The 14,880-nt window shown below is 48.4% G+C and overlaps 1 protein-coding gene across 1 annotated transcript in view; it reads left to right on the top strand.

Annotated features, from left to right (window-relative positions):
• Positions 1 to 14,880, top strand: part of ARHGAP8 (Rho GTPase activating protein 8) — a 62,840-nt gene that overhangs the window by 42,165 nt on the left and 5,795 nt on the right. Inside the window, 5 exon segments of the mRNA XM_059937404.1 lie at positions 622 to 714; positions 1,963 to 2,026; positions 2,028 to 2,074; positions 14,501 to 14,526; positions 14,529 to 14,573. Of these exon segments, the coding sequence (XP_059793387.1) occupies positions 622 to 714; positions 1,963 to 2,026; positions 2,028 to 2,074; positions 14,501 to 14,526; positions 14,529 to 14,573 (275 nt within the window).

Raw genomic sequence — 14,880 nt, forward strand, 5'->3', positions numbered from 1 at the left:
TCGGATAGTGGACCAGTGTATGGAAATAGTCTCACTACTTGTGTAGGAGAACCCCTGCTTTCAAGGGGATGTGAGTGGATTCGGCCAGGACTTGCCTGCCTTGCGCTCCTTCGTGGGCCCCAGGGTGACCGTCCTGGAGAGAAATCAGAGGGTGTCTTGCTTGGTACCCACAGTCATGAAGATGTGACTCCACCCTCGCAGAGAGACGTTCAAAAGTGAAGCCACTGCCGACCCCAGAAACCGGGCCCCGCAAGCCCCTCTGCGTGCCCCTCCGGGAGCCATGGGCACAGGGCTGCCCGGCTCTGCGCTCTCCTACATCTGTGCAAATTCACGGCCATTCAGACTGGAGGCAGATATTTATTTTTATGCAGATGAGATTCTCAAGAGTGTTTGATGCATCTGAGATCTCATGAAAGCGGAACATCTGCAGACGTGCGCTGCTTCCATTATGTTCTGGGTTTAGGCTGTGTCAGCATTTATGTTCCCTTAATATGAGAAATGCCTGCACTGTTCTTCCAGGGCTCCTGCTGCCAGCCCCCTCCCCCCGGGCCCCCGGGCCTCTTTCCTGCCATCTAATCATTTTTTTTATTCTCTTGCTTCTGTTTTTTTTTTAGTCACAAGTTTGGGGAAAAAAGTCACCTATTTCAACTATCTGAGTGAGCTCCGTGAACACCTCAAATACGACCAGCTGATCATCCCCCCCCACCCCCGGAGGTTCTGCAGTGAGTGAGACCCTGTCCTGGGACGCGTGGGCTACACCCTCGAGCTTCCTTGGGCCTCCGTCCCATCCCGTTCACGCTGAAGGCTTAATTTTCAGACGTGTGCCCGGCCAGATCTGGTTCCGAAATCTGCGGCCTCAACAAAGATTCGCAGTAAAAGAGGCTAACTGCTGACTCAGAGAAACAAGGCTGAGGATGGTTGTGTACACGGATAAGATGCTTTTCTCACCCACCGCTGCAAGACTGATTAACAACAAAAAATCAGCCACAGTGGTAACTGCTGTTTGCTGCCTTGGTGTTTACCATTCTTGCTTTGGAGCAGAGAACGAGGGGGGATTTCTCGGGTGTGTGGGTGACACCGTGGACAGCATGAAATGTTCCCAGGCCCATTGCAGGTGTTCTGGAGGACAGCCCACCTGGTGCTTCCTGCTAGAAGCCTAGTTAATGTGTCTGCTGCTTTGTTTTATACAGCAGTGGTCCCCCCCTTGGACAGGGCGTCAGGGGGGCGGAGGGAGCCCAGGAAGGCGTGTGGTCGGTCCCGGGCCCACCGTTAGCTCCGGGTGGAGCTCAGTCTCTGAGCCCTGCCTGAGCACCCTCTGCCCTTTCCATCACCCTCTCTGGGGGCTCCACTGAGGGAGCAGGGCCCTCGCCAAGCTGCATGCAGGTGAGGCCGGCAGCCCCGCAGGGGGAATGGAGGTGTCGCGCTCCCTCTGGGCACCAAGTCACAGGCGCTGGGGATATTAGAGCCGTGTAGGGAGTGTGTCTGCCCACAGGACGCTCGCAGGGAGTGGGGCCACGAGTTGGTGACAGTAGGAGCCAAAAGAGGGGCTGAACCCAGCTAGGGAGGGGATTGGTGAAGAGGGGATATCAGGGAAGGCTGCCATGAGGAGGTGACTTCTGAAGTGAGTTTCAAAAGGACTGCTGGCTAGATCGAGAGTCCAGGGAAAGGTGTTTCCTGCAGAGGGAAGCTCTTGCGTAGACACGTGGGTGAAGTATTGGCCAGGGGCTGGTAGGAGAGCCTGGACATTTGACAGAGGTTGGATGACCCTTGCTGGCTTGTGTGTGTTCCTGTGTGTGCATGTGCAAGACAGCCATAAGGCATGTGGGCCCAGAAGGACGGGACACTCAGGTATCCTGCAGACCTTTGTGGGGCATCTGCCCCCAACAGAACCTGGAGCCGGTCCCTTGTGGCCCGAGGCTTCTCCCCTGCAGAGTGACAGCTGTGCTTCCACTGTGTCCACAGATATGACGAGGAGCTTCGGAACCTGCACGCGGGCAGGCTGCCCCCTCCCACAAAGACGCCCCCTGCCGTGGCCCCCTCTGCCCACCCAGCACTTTGGCATCAGTCTGCGATAGTAAGTGCGCCTCCACGTGGTCTGCCCTTGTTTCCTGGGACGGTGGGGTGCTTCCGTGTGCCGGGGAGCTCTCTCCAGACCTTGGCCTCTGCAGCCGAGCTTAACCCTGCAGGAAAATTGAAGTGTGAGCTTGGCACTGAGGCCGGAGTGCCCGCCGCTGTGTGTGTCTGTGTGCAGAGGACCCAGCCGTGGGCAGGGAGGGGACCGGGGGCCTGGGGTCCTTGGCCCAGCTTTCGTCACCACTGCTCACTGGGCGGTTCTGGGCCCCGACCCCCAGGCCACGCTGGGACACCTCCCACCACCTTCCACGTGAAGTGTGTCCACGTGCTTTGCTCTGGCCAAGGAGACAGGAGTGGCCGCAGGGCAGGTCACGTCCTGCAGGGAGCTTCAGGGGCCAGTTCATAGTTCGCCTCTCGTGGTGACGGAAGCCGGGTGGAGATGGTGCCTCGCTGGCCTGCGTCCCTGTGTGACCACAGAGTGCCTCCCGCTGACACCCACACTGCGGGAGGGCACAAGTGAGGGGTGAACTTCTATGGGGTTCAGCTGCCGGGATTTAGGGACTCTTGTTACCACGGTGTGTCCTACCCTTCCTGCCTGATCTTACCCTTATTAGGCCACATGACCTTGAACTCACTCCCCCTCTCAGCTTGTTTCCTTATTTCTAAAATCAGCAAGTTGGATGATGTGATCTTTAATCTTCACTCCCTGGAAACGATTCTGGGCCAACTGTCCACGCCAACTTTGTCTCTTTTAAGACTCATCTCACCTCCTCCAGTAAGCCTTCCCTGATGCTCTAGACTGCATACAGGGCCCGCCTCTATCGCAACCCGGATCTGAGCAGGCTGCTGTGGGGAGTCCCTCCGGCTGTTTCCCTGCTCAGCGGCAAGCGCCTTGTCCTCCTCCTATTCTCTGCTTCTGGCACCAGGCCAGGCGCTGAGGCACCTGAAATGATGGAAGATGAAGGGGTTGTTTTAACCATAGAACCACCGTTGGGCACTTGGGTCTGAGCTACATGATGTACAGGGCCTGGAGGGTGGTGGATCCCGGAGAGGCGTATGCTCAATTTCATTTGTTAGTAGTTTCTTGTTAGAAACTTGCATGTGACCTGTTTCTACATAAAAAAATCTGATGATCTTTAAGACCCATGTTGGTTTTTTTTTTTTTTTTTTTTTGGCTGCACTGGGTCTTTGATGCTGCGTGCGGGCTTTCTCTAGTTGCGGCGAGCGGGGCCTACTCTTCGTTGCGGTGCACGGGATTCTCATTGTGGTGGCTTCTCTTGTTGTGGAGCATGGGCTCTAGGCACATGGGCTTCAGTAGTTGCAGCACATGGGCTCTAGAGAGCGGGCTCAGTAGTTGTGGCTCGCAGGCTCTAGAGTGCAGGCTCAGTAGTTGTGGTACACGGGCTTAGTTGCTCCGCAGCATGTAGGATCTTCCCGGACCAGGACTTGAACCCGTGTCCCCTGCATTGGCAAGCAGATTCTTAACCACTGCACCACCAGGGAAGTCCCTGGATCTTTTTTTTTTTTTTTTTGGCCATGCCGTGCGGTATGTGAGATCTTAGTTCCCTGACCAGGGATCAAACCCGGGCCCTCAGCAGTGAAAGCACAGAGTCCTAACCACTGGATCGCCAGGGAATTCCTTCTGTTCTTTTCCCTCCCATGTTGGATCTTGAAACACAGAAGGTTAGGAGCTGAGGAGGCTCTGGGTGGCGCCCAGGCTGGGTAAGGAGGTGGGAGTGGCACCTTGGGTGTGTCCAGCAGGCAAAAATGGATGGTTGTTTTCCAGAACTTTCTGTGATGATGGCCATGATCTGGACTGTCCACATGTGAGGACTGAGCAGTGCAGGTGAGGCACTGAATTTCTAATTTTATTTACCTTTAACTGATTTGAATTTAGATGGCCACTGGCTGCCTGGTGGACAGCGCAGCCTTAGACTGTGTAGACTGTGGGGTTTCAGCCCCGCCTCCCAAACGAGACACACACAGTGGTGTTCCCTCAAAGAGGATTTTTGTAAGCACTTAGTGAATATTGTGTATGTCCAATGTGGTCTCCCTAAATACATCTGGAGCAAAGTTTCCCAAACAGCACGTCCTTTTCATTTTCTAAACGTTGTAAAAATGTGCTGGTGTGACCCACTCACGTGTATGGTGTGACAACCCGGTCCCCCAGCAGCCCTAGGAAGGCAGGGCCGGGAACACACCTGCGGTGCCTCTGGACCCCTCTGGGGGGTGCTGGTGAGAAGTCGGCTCTCAGAGGAGAGTCCTAGGGAGGCCTAGCCAGCAGGCTCAGGATTTTCAAGCCATGTGTGACTGTTTTACCAAAGTTGCTGAGGCCTCTGCCGTCGGCTCTGTGCTGTGAGCCCATCACTGAGGTTCGCTGCTCTGGTCCTGGCTGGGTGTGACCTGATACCTAGGGATCCAGGGTGACCGTGCGAGGACGCTGGCATGTCTATCATCAGTGCCTTAGCCCGAGGACGAGCAGCGCCTTCTGGGTTGCCTGTCTCGTTGTTCAGAACCACTTCTGTCTCCCTAACAAAACTTTAAAAATGAATAACAAAAAACCCAAAACTCACCCAACTCATGGACTTCTGAAGCCGTCCACCTGAGTACAGCGTGGGCTGCAGGGCTGGGGGCTGTAATTCAGGCGTCCTCGGGCCTATGAGGTTCACCAGGGCACCTTTGGCCTTGTGTTTTGAGCAGGTGCCTTCCGGAAGGTTCTGACGCAGCATTTGAACTCCAAAGCTGTCAGCAGATGGAAGGCAGGTGTTAGGAATATCCATTATAAAGGCTGTGGTCCAGCCCTATTCCAGGACCAGTTGTAACTGTACACGTCAGGTCATTATGTCTTTTGGGGATGAAGAGTATCATTGGGCAACCTTTGAAAAACATTCTACATGTGCCACTTTGAGAAATAATCCATGTGATCACCTCTTGTTTTTAAAAAATAAATTATTTATGTATTTATTTATTTTTGGCTACGTTGGGTCTTCGTTGCTGCGCATGGGCTTTCTCTAGTTGCAGTGAGCGGGGACCACTCTTCGTTGTGGTGCGCGGGCTTCTCATTCCGGTGCCTTCTCTTGTTGCGGAGCACGGGCTCTAGGCGCCCAGGTTCAATAGTTGTGGCTCGCGGGCTCTAGAGCGCAGGCTCAGTAGTTGTGATGCACGGGCTTAGTTGCTCCGCGGCACGTGACATCATCCCAGACCAGGACTCGAACCCGTGTCCCCTACATTGGCAGGCGGATTCCCAACCACTGTGCCACCAGGGAAGTCCCTGCGATTGCCTCTTTAAATTAATATTTTATGCTGTTTCGTTGCAAATGACTATCATAAAATTGCAATAAACATATTAAATAAAGCACCAAATATGTAATTTGTTTGGACTATGAATGAATGAAAGTCATTAAAATTCATAAGCAAATCCTATTCACAAGTGTTAATTCGCTGAGTTAAGTTCAAAGGCACACAACAGAAAGCCATCACCTTAGAAGAAGCTAATTAAGGCAAAATATTAAGGGGAAGTCAGAGATTCAAGAGGTCTTTGCCTGCCTGCCATCCCTGAAGAGGGACAATGGAAACGGACATGTGCATTTTGCACAGCCCCATCTGGGCAGCTGCGGGGAAGTGGAAAGAGGGAGGGGCCTCCTTAGGGCAGGGGAGCGGAGGCAGCTCACATCCCAGCTCTAGCTCTTTCCAGCTCTGGAAAGGCAGTCTTGTGGCTTAACTGCTCACCCGAGTCTCTTCCTGTGTAACCGTAGGTATAACCCTGCCCTCCGCACCCTCCAGGGCCACGGGGTCTTAATAGGGTGTGCAGGCAACGTGAGCCAGTTCCTGCTGCCCAGTGCTTTTCCTGCTCTTGTTCCTCCTTCTGATCCCCTCCTCCAGGAAGCCTTCCCTGATGGCTCCACACAGAAGGGAATCATCTGTTGAAAAGACTATTCTTTCCCCCATTGAATTGCCCTGGGACCCTTGTAAAGAACTAACTGACCATACACGTAAGGGTTTATTTCTGGACTCTCAATTCTATTCCACTGATTTGCATGCTGGTGTCACACGATCTTTATTGCTACAGCTTTACAGTGAGTTTCGCGATTGGGAAGTGTGATTCTTCCAACTTTGTTCTTCTTTTTCAAGATTGTTTCAGCTCTTCTGGGTCCCTTGAATTTCCATATTAATTTTAGAATCAGCTTGTCCATGTCTGAAAAAAAAAAAAAAAAAAAAAGCAGCTGGGATTTCAATAGGGATTGTGCTGTCTCTGTAGGCCAATTTGGGAAGTATTGCCATTTTAACAATACTGCCTTCCAATTCAAGAGCATGGATATCTTGCCAATTTTCTGCATGTTTTAAATTTCTTTCAATAATGTTTTATAGTTTTCAGTGTACCAGTTTTGCACTTTTTTGTTAAATTTATTAAGTATTTTATTCTTTGTGATGCTATTGTAAATCAAATTGTTTTCTTAATTTTATTTTTTGATTGTTCATTGCTAGTGTATAGAAATGCAATTGATTTTTGTATACTGATCTTATATCCTGCAACCTAGCTGAATTCATTTATTAGTTCTAATAGGTTTTTGTGAATTTTTTTTTTAGTATTTTCTATATCTGAGAGCATGCCATCTGCAAATAGAGATAGTTATTCTTTTCCAACCTGGATGCCTTTTATTTCCTTTTCTTGCCTGGTTGCACTGGCTGTACTGTCTAGTACAATGTCGAATAGAAGTGATGGGAGCGGACATCCTTGTTTTGTTCCTGATCTTAGGGAGAAGATTTCAGTCTTCTAGCATTAAGTATGATGCTAGCTGTGGGTTTTTCATAGCTACCCTTGATCAGGTTGAGGAAAATCCCTTCTGTTCCTACTTTGTTGAGTGTGGGATTTTTTCTTTCATGAAAGGGTGTTAGATTTTGTCAAATGCTTTTTTTGCTCTATTGAGATGATCACATTGCTTTTGTCCTTTATTCTATTAATATGGTGTTACACTGATTGATTTGCATATGTTGAACAAACCTTGTATTCTTTTTTTTTTTTTTTTTTTTTTTAAATTAGTGAACCAATCAGATAAGTCCCTTCAGTTCTTTTTTTTTTTAGAAATTCACGTTCTTTTATTTATTTATTTATTTATTTCTGGCTGCGTTGGGTCTTCGTTTCTGTGCTAGGGCTTTCTCTAGTTGCGGCAAGTGGGGACCACTCTTCATCGCGGTGTGCGGGCCTCTCACCATCGCGGCCTCTCTTGTTGCGGAGCACAGGCTCCAGACGCGCAGGCTCAGTAGCTGTGGCTCACGGGCCCAGTTGCTCCGTGGCATGTGGGATCTTCCCAGACCAGGGCTCGAACCCGTGTCCCCTGCATTAGCAGGCAGATTCTCAACCACTGCGCCACCAGGGAAGCCCCAAACCTTGTATTCTTGGGATAAATCGCACATGTTCATGGTATGTAATCTTTTTATATGCTGCTGGATTTGCTTTGCTAATATTTCATTGAGGATTTTGTGTCTATTCATAAGAAATACTGATCTGTAGTCATCTTGTCTTCTGGTGTCCTTGTCTGGTTTTGGTAATACTAGCCTCATAGAATGAATTGGAAAATGTTCCCTCCTGTTCTATTTTTTGGAAGGGTTTGTGCAGGATTACAGTTAATCCTTCTTTTTACATTTGGTAAAAATCACCAGTGAAGCCATCTGATCTTGAGTTTTTCTTTGCAGGAAGTTTTTTTGACTACTAATTCAATCTGTTTACTTGTCAATCTATTCAGATCTTATATTTCTTCTTGACTCAGTTTTGGTAGTTTGTGTTTTTCTAGGAGTTTGTCCATTTCATCTAGGTTATCTAATTGGTTGGTGTGCAGTTGTTCTTAGTACTCCTTTGTAATCCTTCATTTCTGTAACATCACTGGTAATGTGCCCCCTTTCATTCCTGATTGTCGTAATTTGAATCTCCTCCCTTTTTTTCTTAGTCTCGCTGAAGCCTTATCAATTTCAGTGATCTTTTCAAGGAATCAACTTTTGGTTTGATTGATTTTTCTCTATTGTTTTTCTATTCCCTATTAATTTCCACTCTCATCTTTAATATTTCCTTCCTTCTGCTTGTTTTGGGTTTAATTTGATCTTCTGTTTCTAGTTTCTTAAGGTGGAAGTTTTGGTTATTGATTTGAGATCTTTTTTCTTTTCAATATAGGTGTTTAGAGCTATAAATTTCTCTGAGTCCTGCTTCAGATGCATCCCATCAGTGCTAGTATGTTGTCTTTCTATTTTAATTAATCTTAAGGTGTTTTCTAATTTCCCTTGTGATTTTTTTTCTTTGACCCATTGGTTTTTAGCAGTCTGTTGTTAAATTTTCACGTATTTGTTATTGATTTCTCACTTCATTTCATTGTAGTTGGAGAACTTACTTTGTATGATTTAATTCCTTTTAAATGTATTGAGATCTGTATGATCCAACATATGGCCTATCCTAGGGAATGTTCCATGGGCCTTGAGAAGAATGTATACTCTGTTGTTGGGTGGAGTGGTCTGTAGATGTCCATTAGGTCTTATTGGTTTACAGTGTGGTTCAAATCTTCTGTTTCTTTGTTGATATTCTGACCAATTGTTCTATTCACTATTGGAAGTGGGGGAGTGAAGTCTCCAACTATTATTGTTAAATTATTTCTCCCTTCATTTCTGACAGTTTTTGTTTCATATATTGATATTTTGGGGCTCTGTTGTGAGTTGCATAAATTTTTATAATTCTTATGTTTTCTTCATTGATTGACCCTTTTTGCCATTATAAAATGGTATTCATTGTCACTAGAATACCATTTTATAATGTTTAAAAATTGTCACAACAATTTTTGACCTCAAGTCTATTTTGTCTGATATTAGTATAGCTACTCCAGCTCTTTTTAGTTACTATTGGCATGCTGTATCTTTTTCATCCTTTTACTTACAATCTATCTGTGGCTTTTAATGACAAGTGTGTTGCTTGTAGGCAACATATAATTGGATCATGTTTTTGTCCCATTTTGCCTTTTGATTAGAGTATTTAACCCATTTACATTTAATATGATTGCTGGTAAGGTAGGTTTACATCTGCCATTTTACTACTTATCTCTATGTCTTGTCTTTTTTGTTCCTCTAGTTCCTCCATTACTACCTTTCTAGTGTGCCATTTTAATTCTCCTGTTTCTTTTGCTATATATTTTTTAGTATTCTTAGCGTTGCCCCAGTGATTAGAATTGACATCTTAATTTATAACAGTCTAGTTCTGATGAATAATAACTTCAGTAGGATACAAAAAAAATTGTGCTCCATTCCTTCTCCCCTCCTTTGTGCCATTATTGTCATACGAATTACATCTTTATTTTATGACCACTGACACCAATTTACAATTCTTGCTCTATGCAGTGGCCTTTTATATCAGATGAGGGGGGGAAATAGAGTTGCAAACAATAATACATGTACACTGTCTTTTATGTTTACCTCTGGAGTTTCCTTTACCTGTGCTTTTTATTTCTTCATGCAGATGTGAGAGGGTGGGTTGGGGGAAAAGAAAGAAATAGAAGGATTGTGGAATTTTCAAACACTTTGGAGAAGTGGGTGTGTGTCCCCCTCCCCACACCTCCCCTTCTTCTTTCCTGTTTGGAGGAAACATCTGATGGTGACCGATTCAGGAATACTCTGGGCTGTTCATTAACGAGCAGGGCCGCACGGCTCTTTCTGCTTCTGTGTCTCTCCCAGAGCTGAAGCCTTCAGCTGGGCCAGGGCCCACTTTTGCAAAGAAGGAGAAGATGGGCATCTGACTTTCTGTTCTCTTTCTCTGCCAGCTCAAGATACACTCATCTGTGGTCTCCTGCATGGGTGTCTGTCTGTCCAGAGAGCATAAGCTCCTGGCACTTGTGAATGGCCTCGGGTGGGGAGCAGGCTTCCCCAGGCTCTGGTTCTAGGTCATGTGAGCCAGCCTGACTTGCCAGAATTCCCAATCCCATTAGTGTTTTGGGGACTGGTCTAGCTGATGATACAAAGCGGTTTCTTATTCTTCATTCACCCCCCAGAGAGGGCCAGCTGTGCAGAGGTGGGGTTGCAGACTTCCTGGGCCTTTTCGCCACAAATGACCTCAGCACCCCCATCTCACACCAAGCCCCTGACTCAGAAAGAAGGGCTGTGGTCTGCTCCAGGTACAACAAGGGCTTCGGAGTCAGATTTTGATTTGAGCCCTGGCTGTGTAACTTCAGATAAAATAATTTGCATCTGAGTTTCAGTTTTGTCCTCTATACAAACAGGGGCACAGTGATGAAGCCAGTGGGCTTAGGAGCATGGCCAGCGCACAGTAGGTCCTCAGCACACGGTCTTCCTGTGATCGTCCACGTGAGCTGCTGGGAGGGGATGTGAGACGAATGACCATCTCAGAGGGCTGGGAAGAACTGGGGTGCCCAGTGAGGCAAGCCTGGCCCACACTCCCTGTTACCACTGCGATTTCAGGTTGCTGGTCCCCCCTCCCTGTCCCTACTGTCTCTAAAAACCACAGTCCCTCCTTACTTGTATTCCTTGCATGCACAACCAGAGAAGGAACATGCTGTGAGTTATTGTAAGCGCGTCTCCCAAGTTGGGGCATACAAACAAGAAGATGTGCCGAGAATCCCCAGTGCCCTCTGGGGGCGGCTGACTGGCCGAGAGCGAGCTGGGCTGACGGTGATTTGCGCTCTGTCTCCGAGAGCACCCCTGCCCAGTGCGTACCTCGGAACTTCAGTTCAGGGTCTGGCCCTGGGCCGCACACGTGGAGATAGATGCACAGGAGGGCTGCGGTGTGTTAGGATTCACCCCTGCCCTGGGCATCCCCACACAGCCAGGATGCACACCCTGTTTTTAATCCAGAGTTCCTGGGGTAATTGCCATTCTCTGCACTGACTCTGTCAGTCCATTGAACAAGCCTGTCTCTCAGCCAGCAAGCAGGGGATGGGGAGGGGAGGAGAAACCCAAATTGAGTGTTTCTGCTCTATTGAAAGCAGTGATTTTATGCCAGGGCCCCCATTCTGCAGTGAGCTGGATGTCAGCTCCTTAAGTGCTTGGGCAGAGAGCGTGCTCAGCTGGGAGCCCTGCGTCTGTGGGCACATCCCTCCCCTTCTGCGACCTCAGTCTGCCCCTGATCCTCCAGGCCCCTTCCTGCTCTGGAAGTCTGCTTTCAGAAACAAAATGTGGACTAAGCTATAGGCAAAGAGGTCTTTCAGTAACTCATGGGTGTCCAGCCTTTGGGAAGGTCTCAGTAGAGCCCCCTCCCCAGGTTAGTTATAACAACTAACCTGGGCTTCAGAATCAATAGACCCAGGCTCTCTGGCTGTGTGACCTTGGGTAGGTCACTGCAGCACACTGGGCCCAATTCTTTATCCATGAAATGGGCCACCTGTGTCTGGCCTGGGACGTCGCCCAGCCCTTGGCATTCCAGTGATTTTAGTTATTAGTGCCTTTGACTTACAGCTTAAAACCTTTCCCATCATTCACTGTTTATGACTTGCAGCTCCCTAGAGGAAGGTTGCCACCATCTCCACTTTCCATGTGGGAAAACTGAGGCTGGGGAGGCTCAGAGACAGGCTGAGGGTCACCCAGCTCCTAGGACAGGGCCAGGACTTGTGCAGTCTGTGTGGTTCCCAAGGAAACGGAGGAGAAAGAGATACTGCAGCTTTGGAGCGTCCTGGGAGAAAAGGACCCGTCTGCCATGTTCCTCCTTCCCAGGGGTGCAGAGGGAGACCGCCTGGACGCTGCTTGGGCCTCAGGCCACCTCCTCCCTCTCAGAGGGGACACACAGGAAGTCACATTGGGGAAGGGGTAGGGAGGGTCCAGGTCACATTCCTGTGGTAGCATGGCCTCGTGAAGGCAGTGACGGTCCCCAGGGCCCCTTTGCCAAATGGACTGTTGTTTGGTGTCCTGGACGGGCAGCTTCGGTGAAATCACCAGGAGGGACTTCTCTGGTGGTCCAGTGGTTAGGACTTTTTTTTTTTTTTTTTTGCGCAGACGTCAGTAGTTTATTGTTTGTTTAGTCCAAACACATTCAAAATGGAAACTCAAAGAATCCTTTCCACCTGAAACAATTAAACTAGATACTACGAGCATATAATGCTTAACACATTACAGCAATAAAGATGGTAATCCATTGTCTTCTATACCTACTAAAGCCAAGATGGTAAAGCCACTTTCTGCTGAAGGCACAGGTTCAATCCCTGGTCGGGGAACTAAGATCCCGAAAGCCGCGCATCCCAACAAACAAACAAACAAAACAAACCATAAACCTAAATGTAAAATTCAGAACTATAAAACTTCTAGAAGATAATATAGGAGAAATCACCAGGAAACCCAGCTTTCCATGGAGATTGGGACATGCAAAGGCCTGTCATTACTGGTGATACAGTTTTAATTGTATTCACGTGGACCAGATTTTGGGCGCTCTGAAAATTTCGGAGTAAAATGGAAAGCAGGACTGATACCACGTCCAGCCGATGAATCGCTACAGAAGGAGCATAGATCTGGGTCATGGCCGGCCTTGCCTCCAACTCTGCCACCTCCCAGCTGCGGGACCTCAAGCTGGTCACCTGGACTTTCCCAGTGTCCATCTCCGATCCCTGATTTGGGCTAACAAAAGTACAGTGGAACTTAAATAGATAATATACAAGAATGAAGGTTCTAGACTCAGACTCGAGGGTCTGAGTCCCGGCTCTGTCCATTTGTGACCATGTTTTCCCGTAATCTGTTGCTGCGTCATAAACTCCCCTAGCAATTAACAGCTTCAAACAACAACCATTTTGAAGTGTATCCTGATTTCTGTGGGATAAAGAGGGACATTTTGTAATAATAAAGAAGACAAAATAACTCTCAGAATTTATGGACCAGTAACAGCTTTAAAATACATGCAGCAAAATCTGGTAGAACCAAAGGAAAAACAGATACACGATCCTAGTGGGAAACCTCAGTACCCTTCTCTGTAGAGTTGATGGAACAAGCAGACAGAAAACCAACACTCTAGAAACGCAATCAATCAAATTAACCTAACTGACATTTAAAGAACACGCACCCTAAGAACAGCAAAACAGGGCTTCCCTGGTGGCGCAGTGGTTAAGAATCAGCCTGCCACTGCAGGGGACACAGGTTCGAGCCCTGGTCTGGGAAGATCCCACATGCCGCGGAGCAACTAAGCCCGTGTGCCACAACTACTGAGCCTGCGCTCTAGAGCCCGTGAGCCACAACTACTGAGCCCGCGTGCTGCAACTACTGATGCCCGTGTGCCTAGAGCCCGTGCTCCACAACTAGAGAAGCCACCGCAATGAGAAGCCCGCGCACCGCAATGAAGAGTAGCCCCTGCTCGCCGCAACTAGAGAAAGCCTGCGCGCAGCAACGAAGACCCAATGCAGCCAAAAATAAATTTAAAAAGTTAAAAAAAAAAGAAATTGTACACTCAGCACTACTAGAAAATGATATTTCATTGTGTTCAAATCTATTCAAAAAAAAAAAAAAAAGAACAGCAAAACATATTCTGCTCAATTAAAAAGTGACGGAGCAGGATCCCAGCCAGGTATGTCTGACTTCAGAGCCCTTGTCCCTCAGTCTAGCATAGTCCTCAAATATGCTGCCTTCGGGGCAAGAAAATCCAGCAGATGAGGAAAGAGAAACAGACGTGTTTAGTGGGAGCCCAGGGGTCCGTAGAATGGGTCACTGTGGGCAGCTCTGGCTTCAGATCCTGACTCTGCCAGCTGGGGAGGGGTGTGGTGGGATGCGGCTGGGAGGGTCATTCATTTATATTAGTACCCATGTTTTCAAATTTCCTTATGTGAATCTCTGTATCAAATGAGCACATAAGAGACTGAGTGTTAACAGCCTGTCTGAGGCAACATACTGGGTTTTCACGAAGCATCTTTTTTTTTTTTTTTTTGGCCACGCCGCACGGCTTGCAAGATCTTAATTCCCCATCCAGGGATTGAACCCGGGCCACAGCAGTGAAAGTGCCAAGTCCTAACCACTGGACCCCCAGGAATTCCCAAAGCATCTTTTTTGATTGATCAGGTCTCCTGGTTCTGCTCTCATGGCCAGATCTTCTCAGGCCCCTGGGCCTTCCTTTGTATGTTTCCTTCTGTCTGGAATGCCCTTCCCTCTTTTGTCCTCTGCAAGCTCCTACTCATCCCTCAAAACCCAGTTCTGAAGTTGCCCCATGTGGAGTCCTTCCCAACTCCAGATCTCCCCCATAGCACGTGCATCCTTCTGGTGGAACGCTCAGACAATGCACTATCATTTTTATTATTTCTGCCTCTCTTTTGGTCACCTACTTCCTTAGGGTTCAGGCAGCAACTCTCTCTCCCTGTACGGCATCTTGGTCCTGTGTTTTCACAAAGGTGTGGTGGGGACCAGAGCCCTGTGCTTGTCACGATCACCCATCATACCCAGGTGAAAACTGTTGCTTTCTTTTCTCTCCCCTCAGTCTCAAAGACAAAAATCAAGGCGAACTCACCCCCCTGTGCTGAGGTACACAGTGACATACCTGAGAGAGGAAGGTGAGTAAGAGCTGGCTCCAGCCAGGGGAGGTGAGGGCTGCCAGGTACACCACCCCAGGAGGCCTCTCTGGGATCCTGAGCGCCCCACAGGCCAGGGAATTAGAGGAGCTGGAACCTGGGCAGGGAGGGTAATCAGGATGGGCAGGGCTCGGGCACAGTGGCTCCAGCCAGGGGCTCTGACCCGACTGTCTGGGTTTGAATCCTGGCTCCACTGTGTGCTAGCTGTGTGGCCTCAGGTGAGTTACTTACCTTCTCTGGGCCTCTGTTTCCTCATCTGTCCAATGGGGTTAATAACAGTATCTGGTGC

This window comes from Balaenoptera ricei, chromosome 10 (assembly GCF_028023285.1).
Source record: "Balaenoptera ricei isolate mBalRic1 chromosome 10, mBalRic1.hap2, whole genome shotgun sequence".
Taxonomy (NCBI): Eukaryota; Metazoa; Chordata; class Mammalia; order Artiodactyla; family Balaenopteridae; genus Balaenoptera; species Balaenoptera ricei.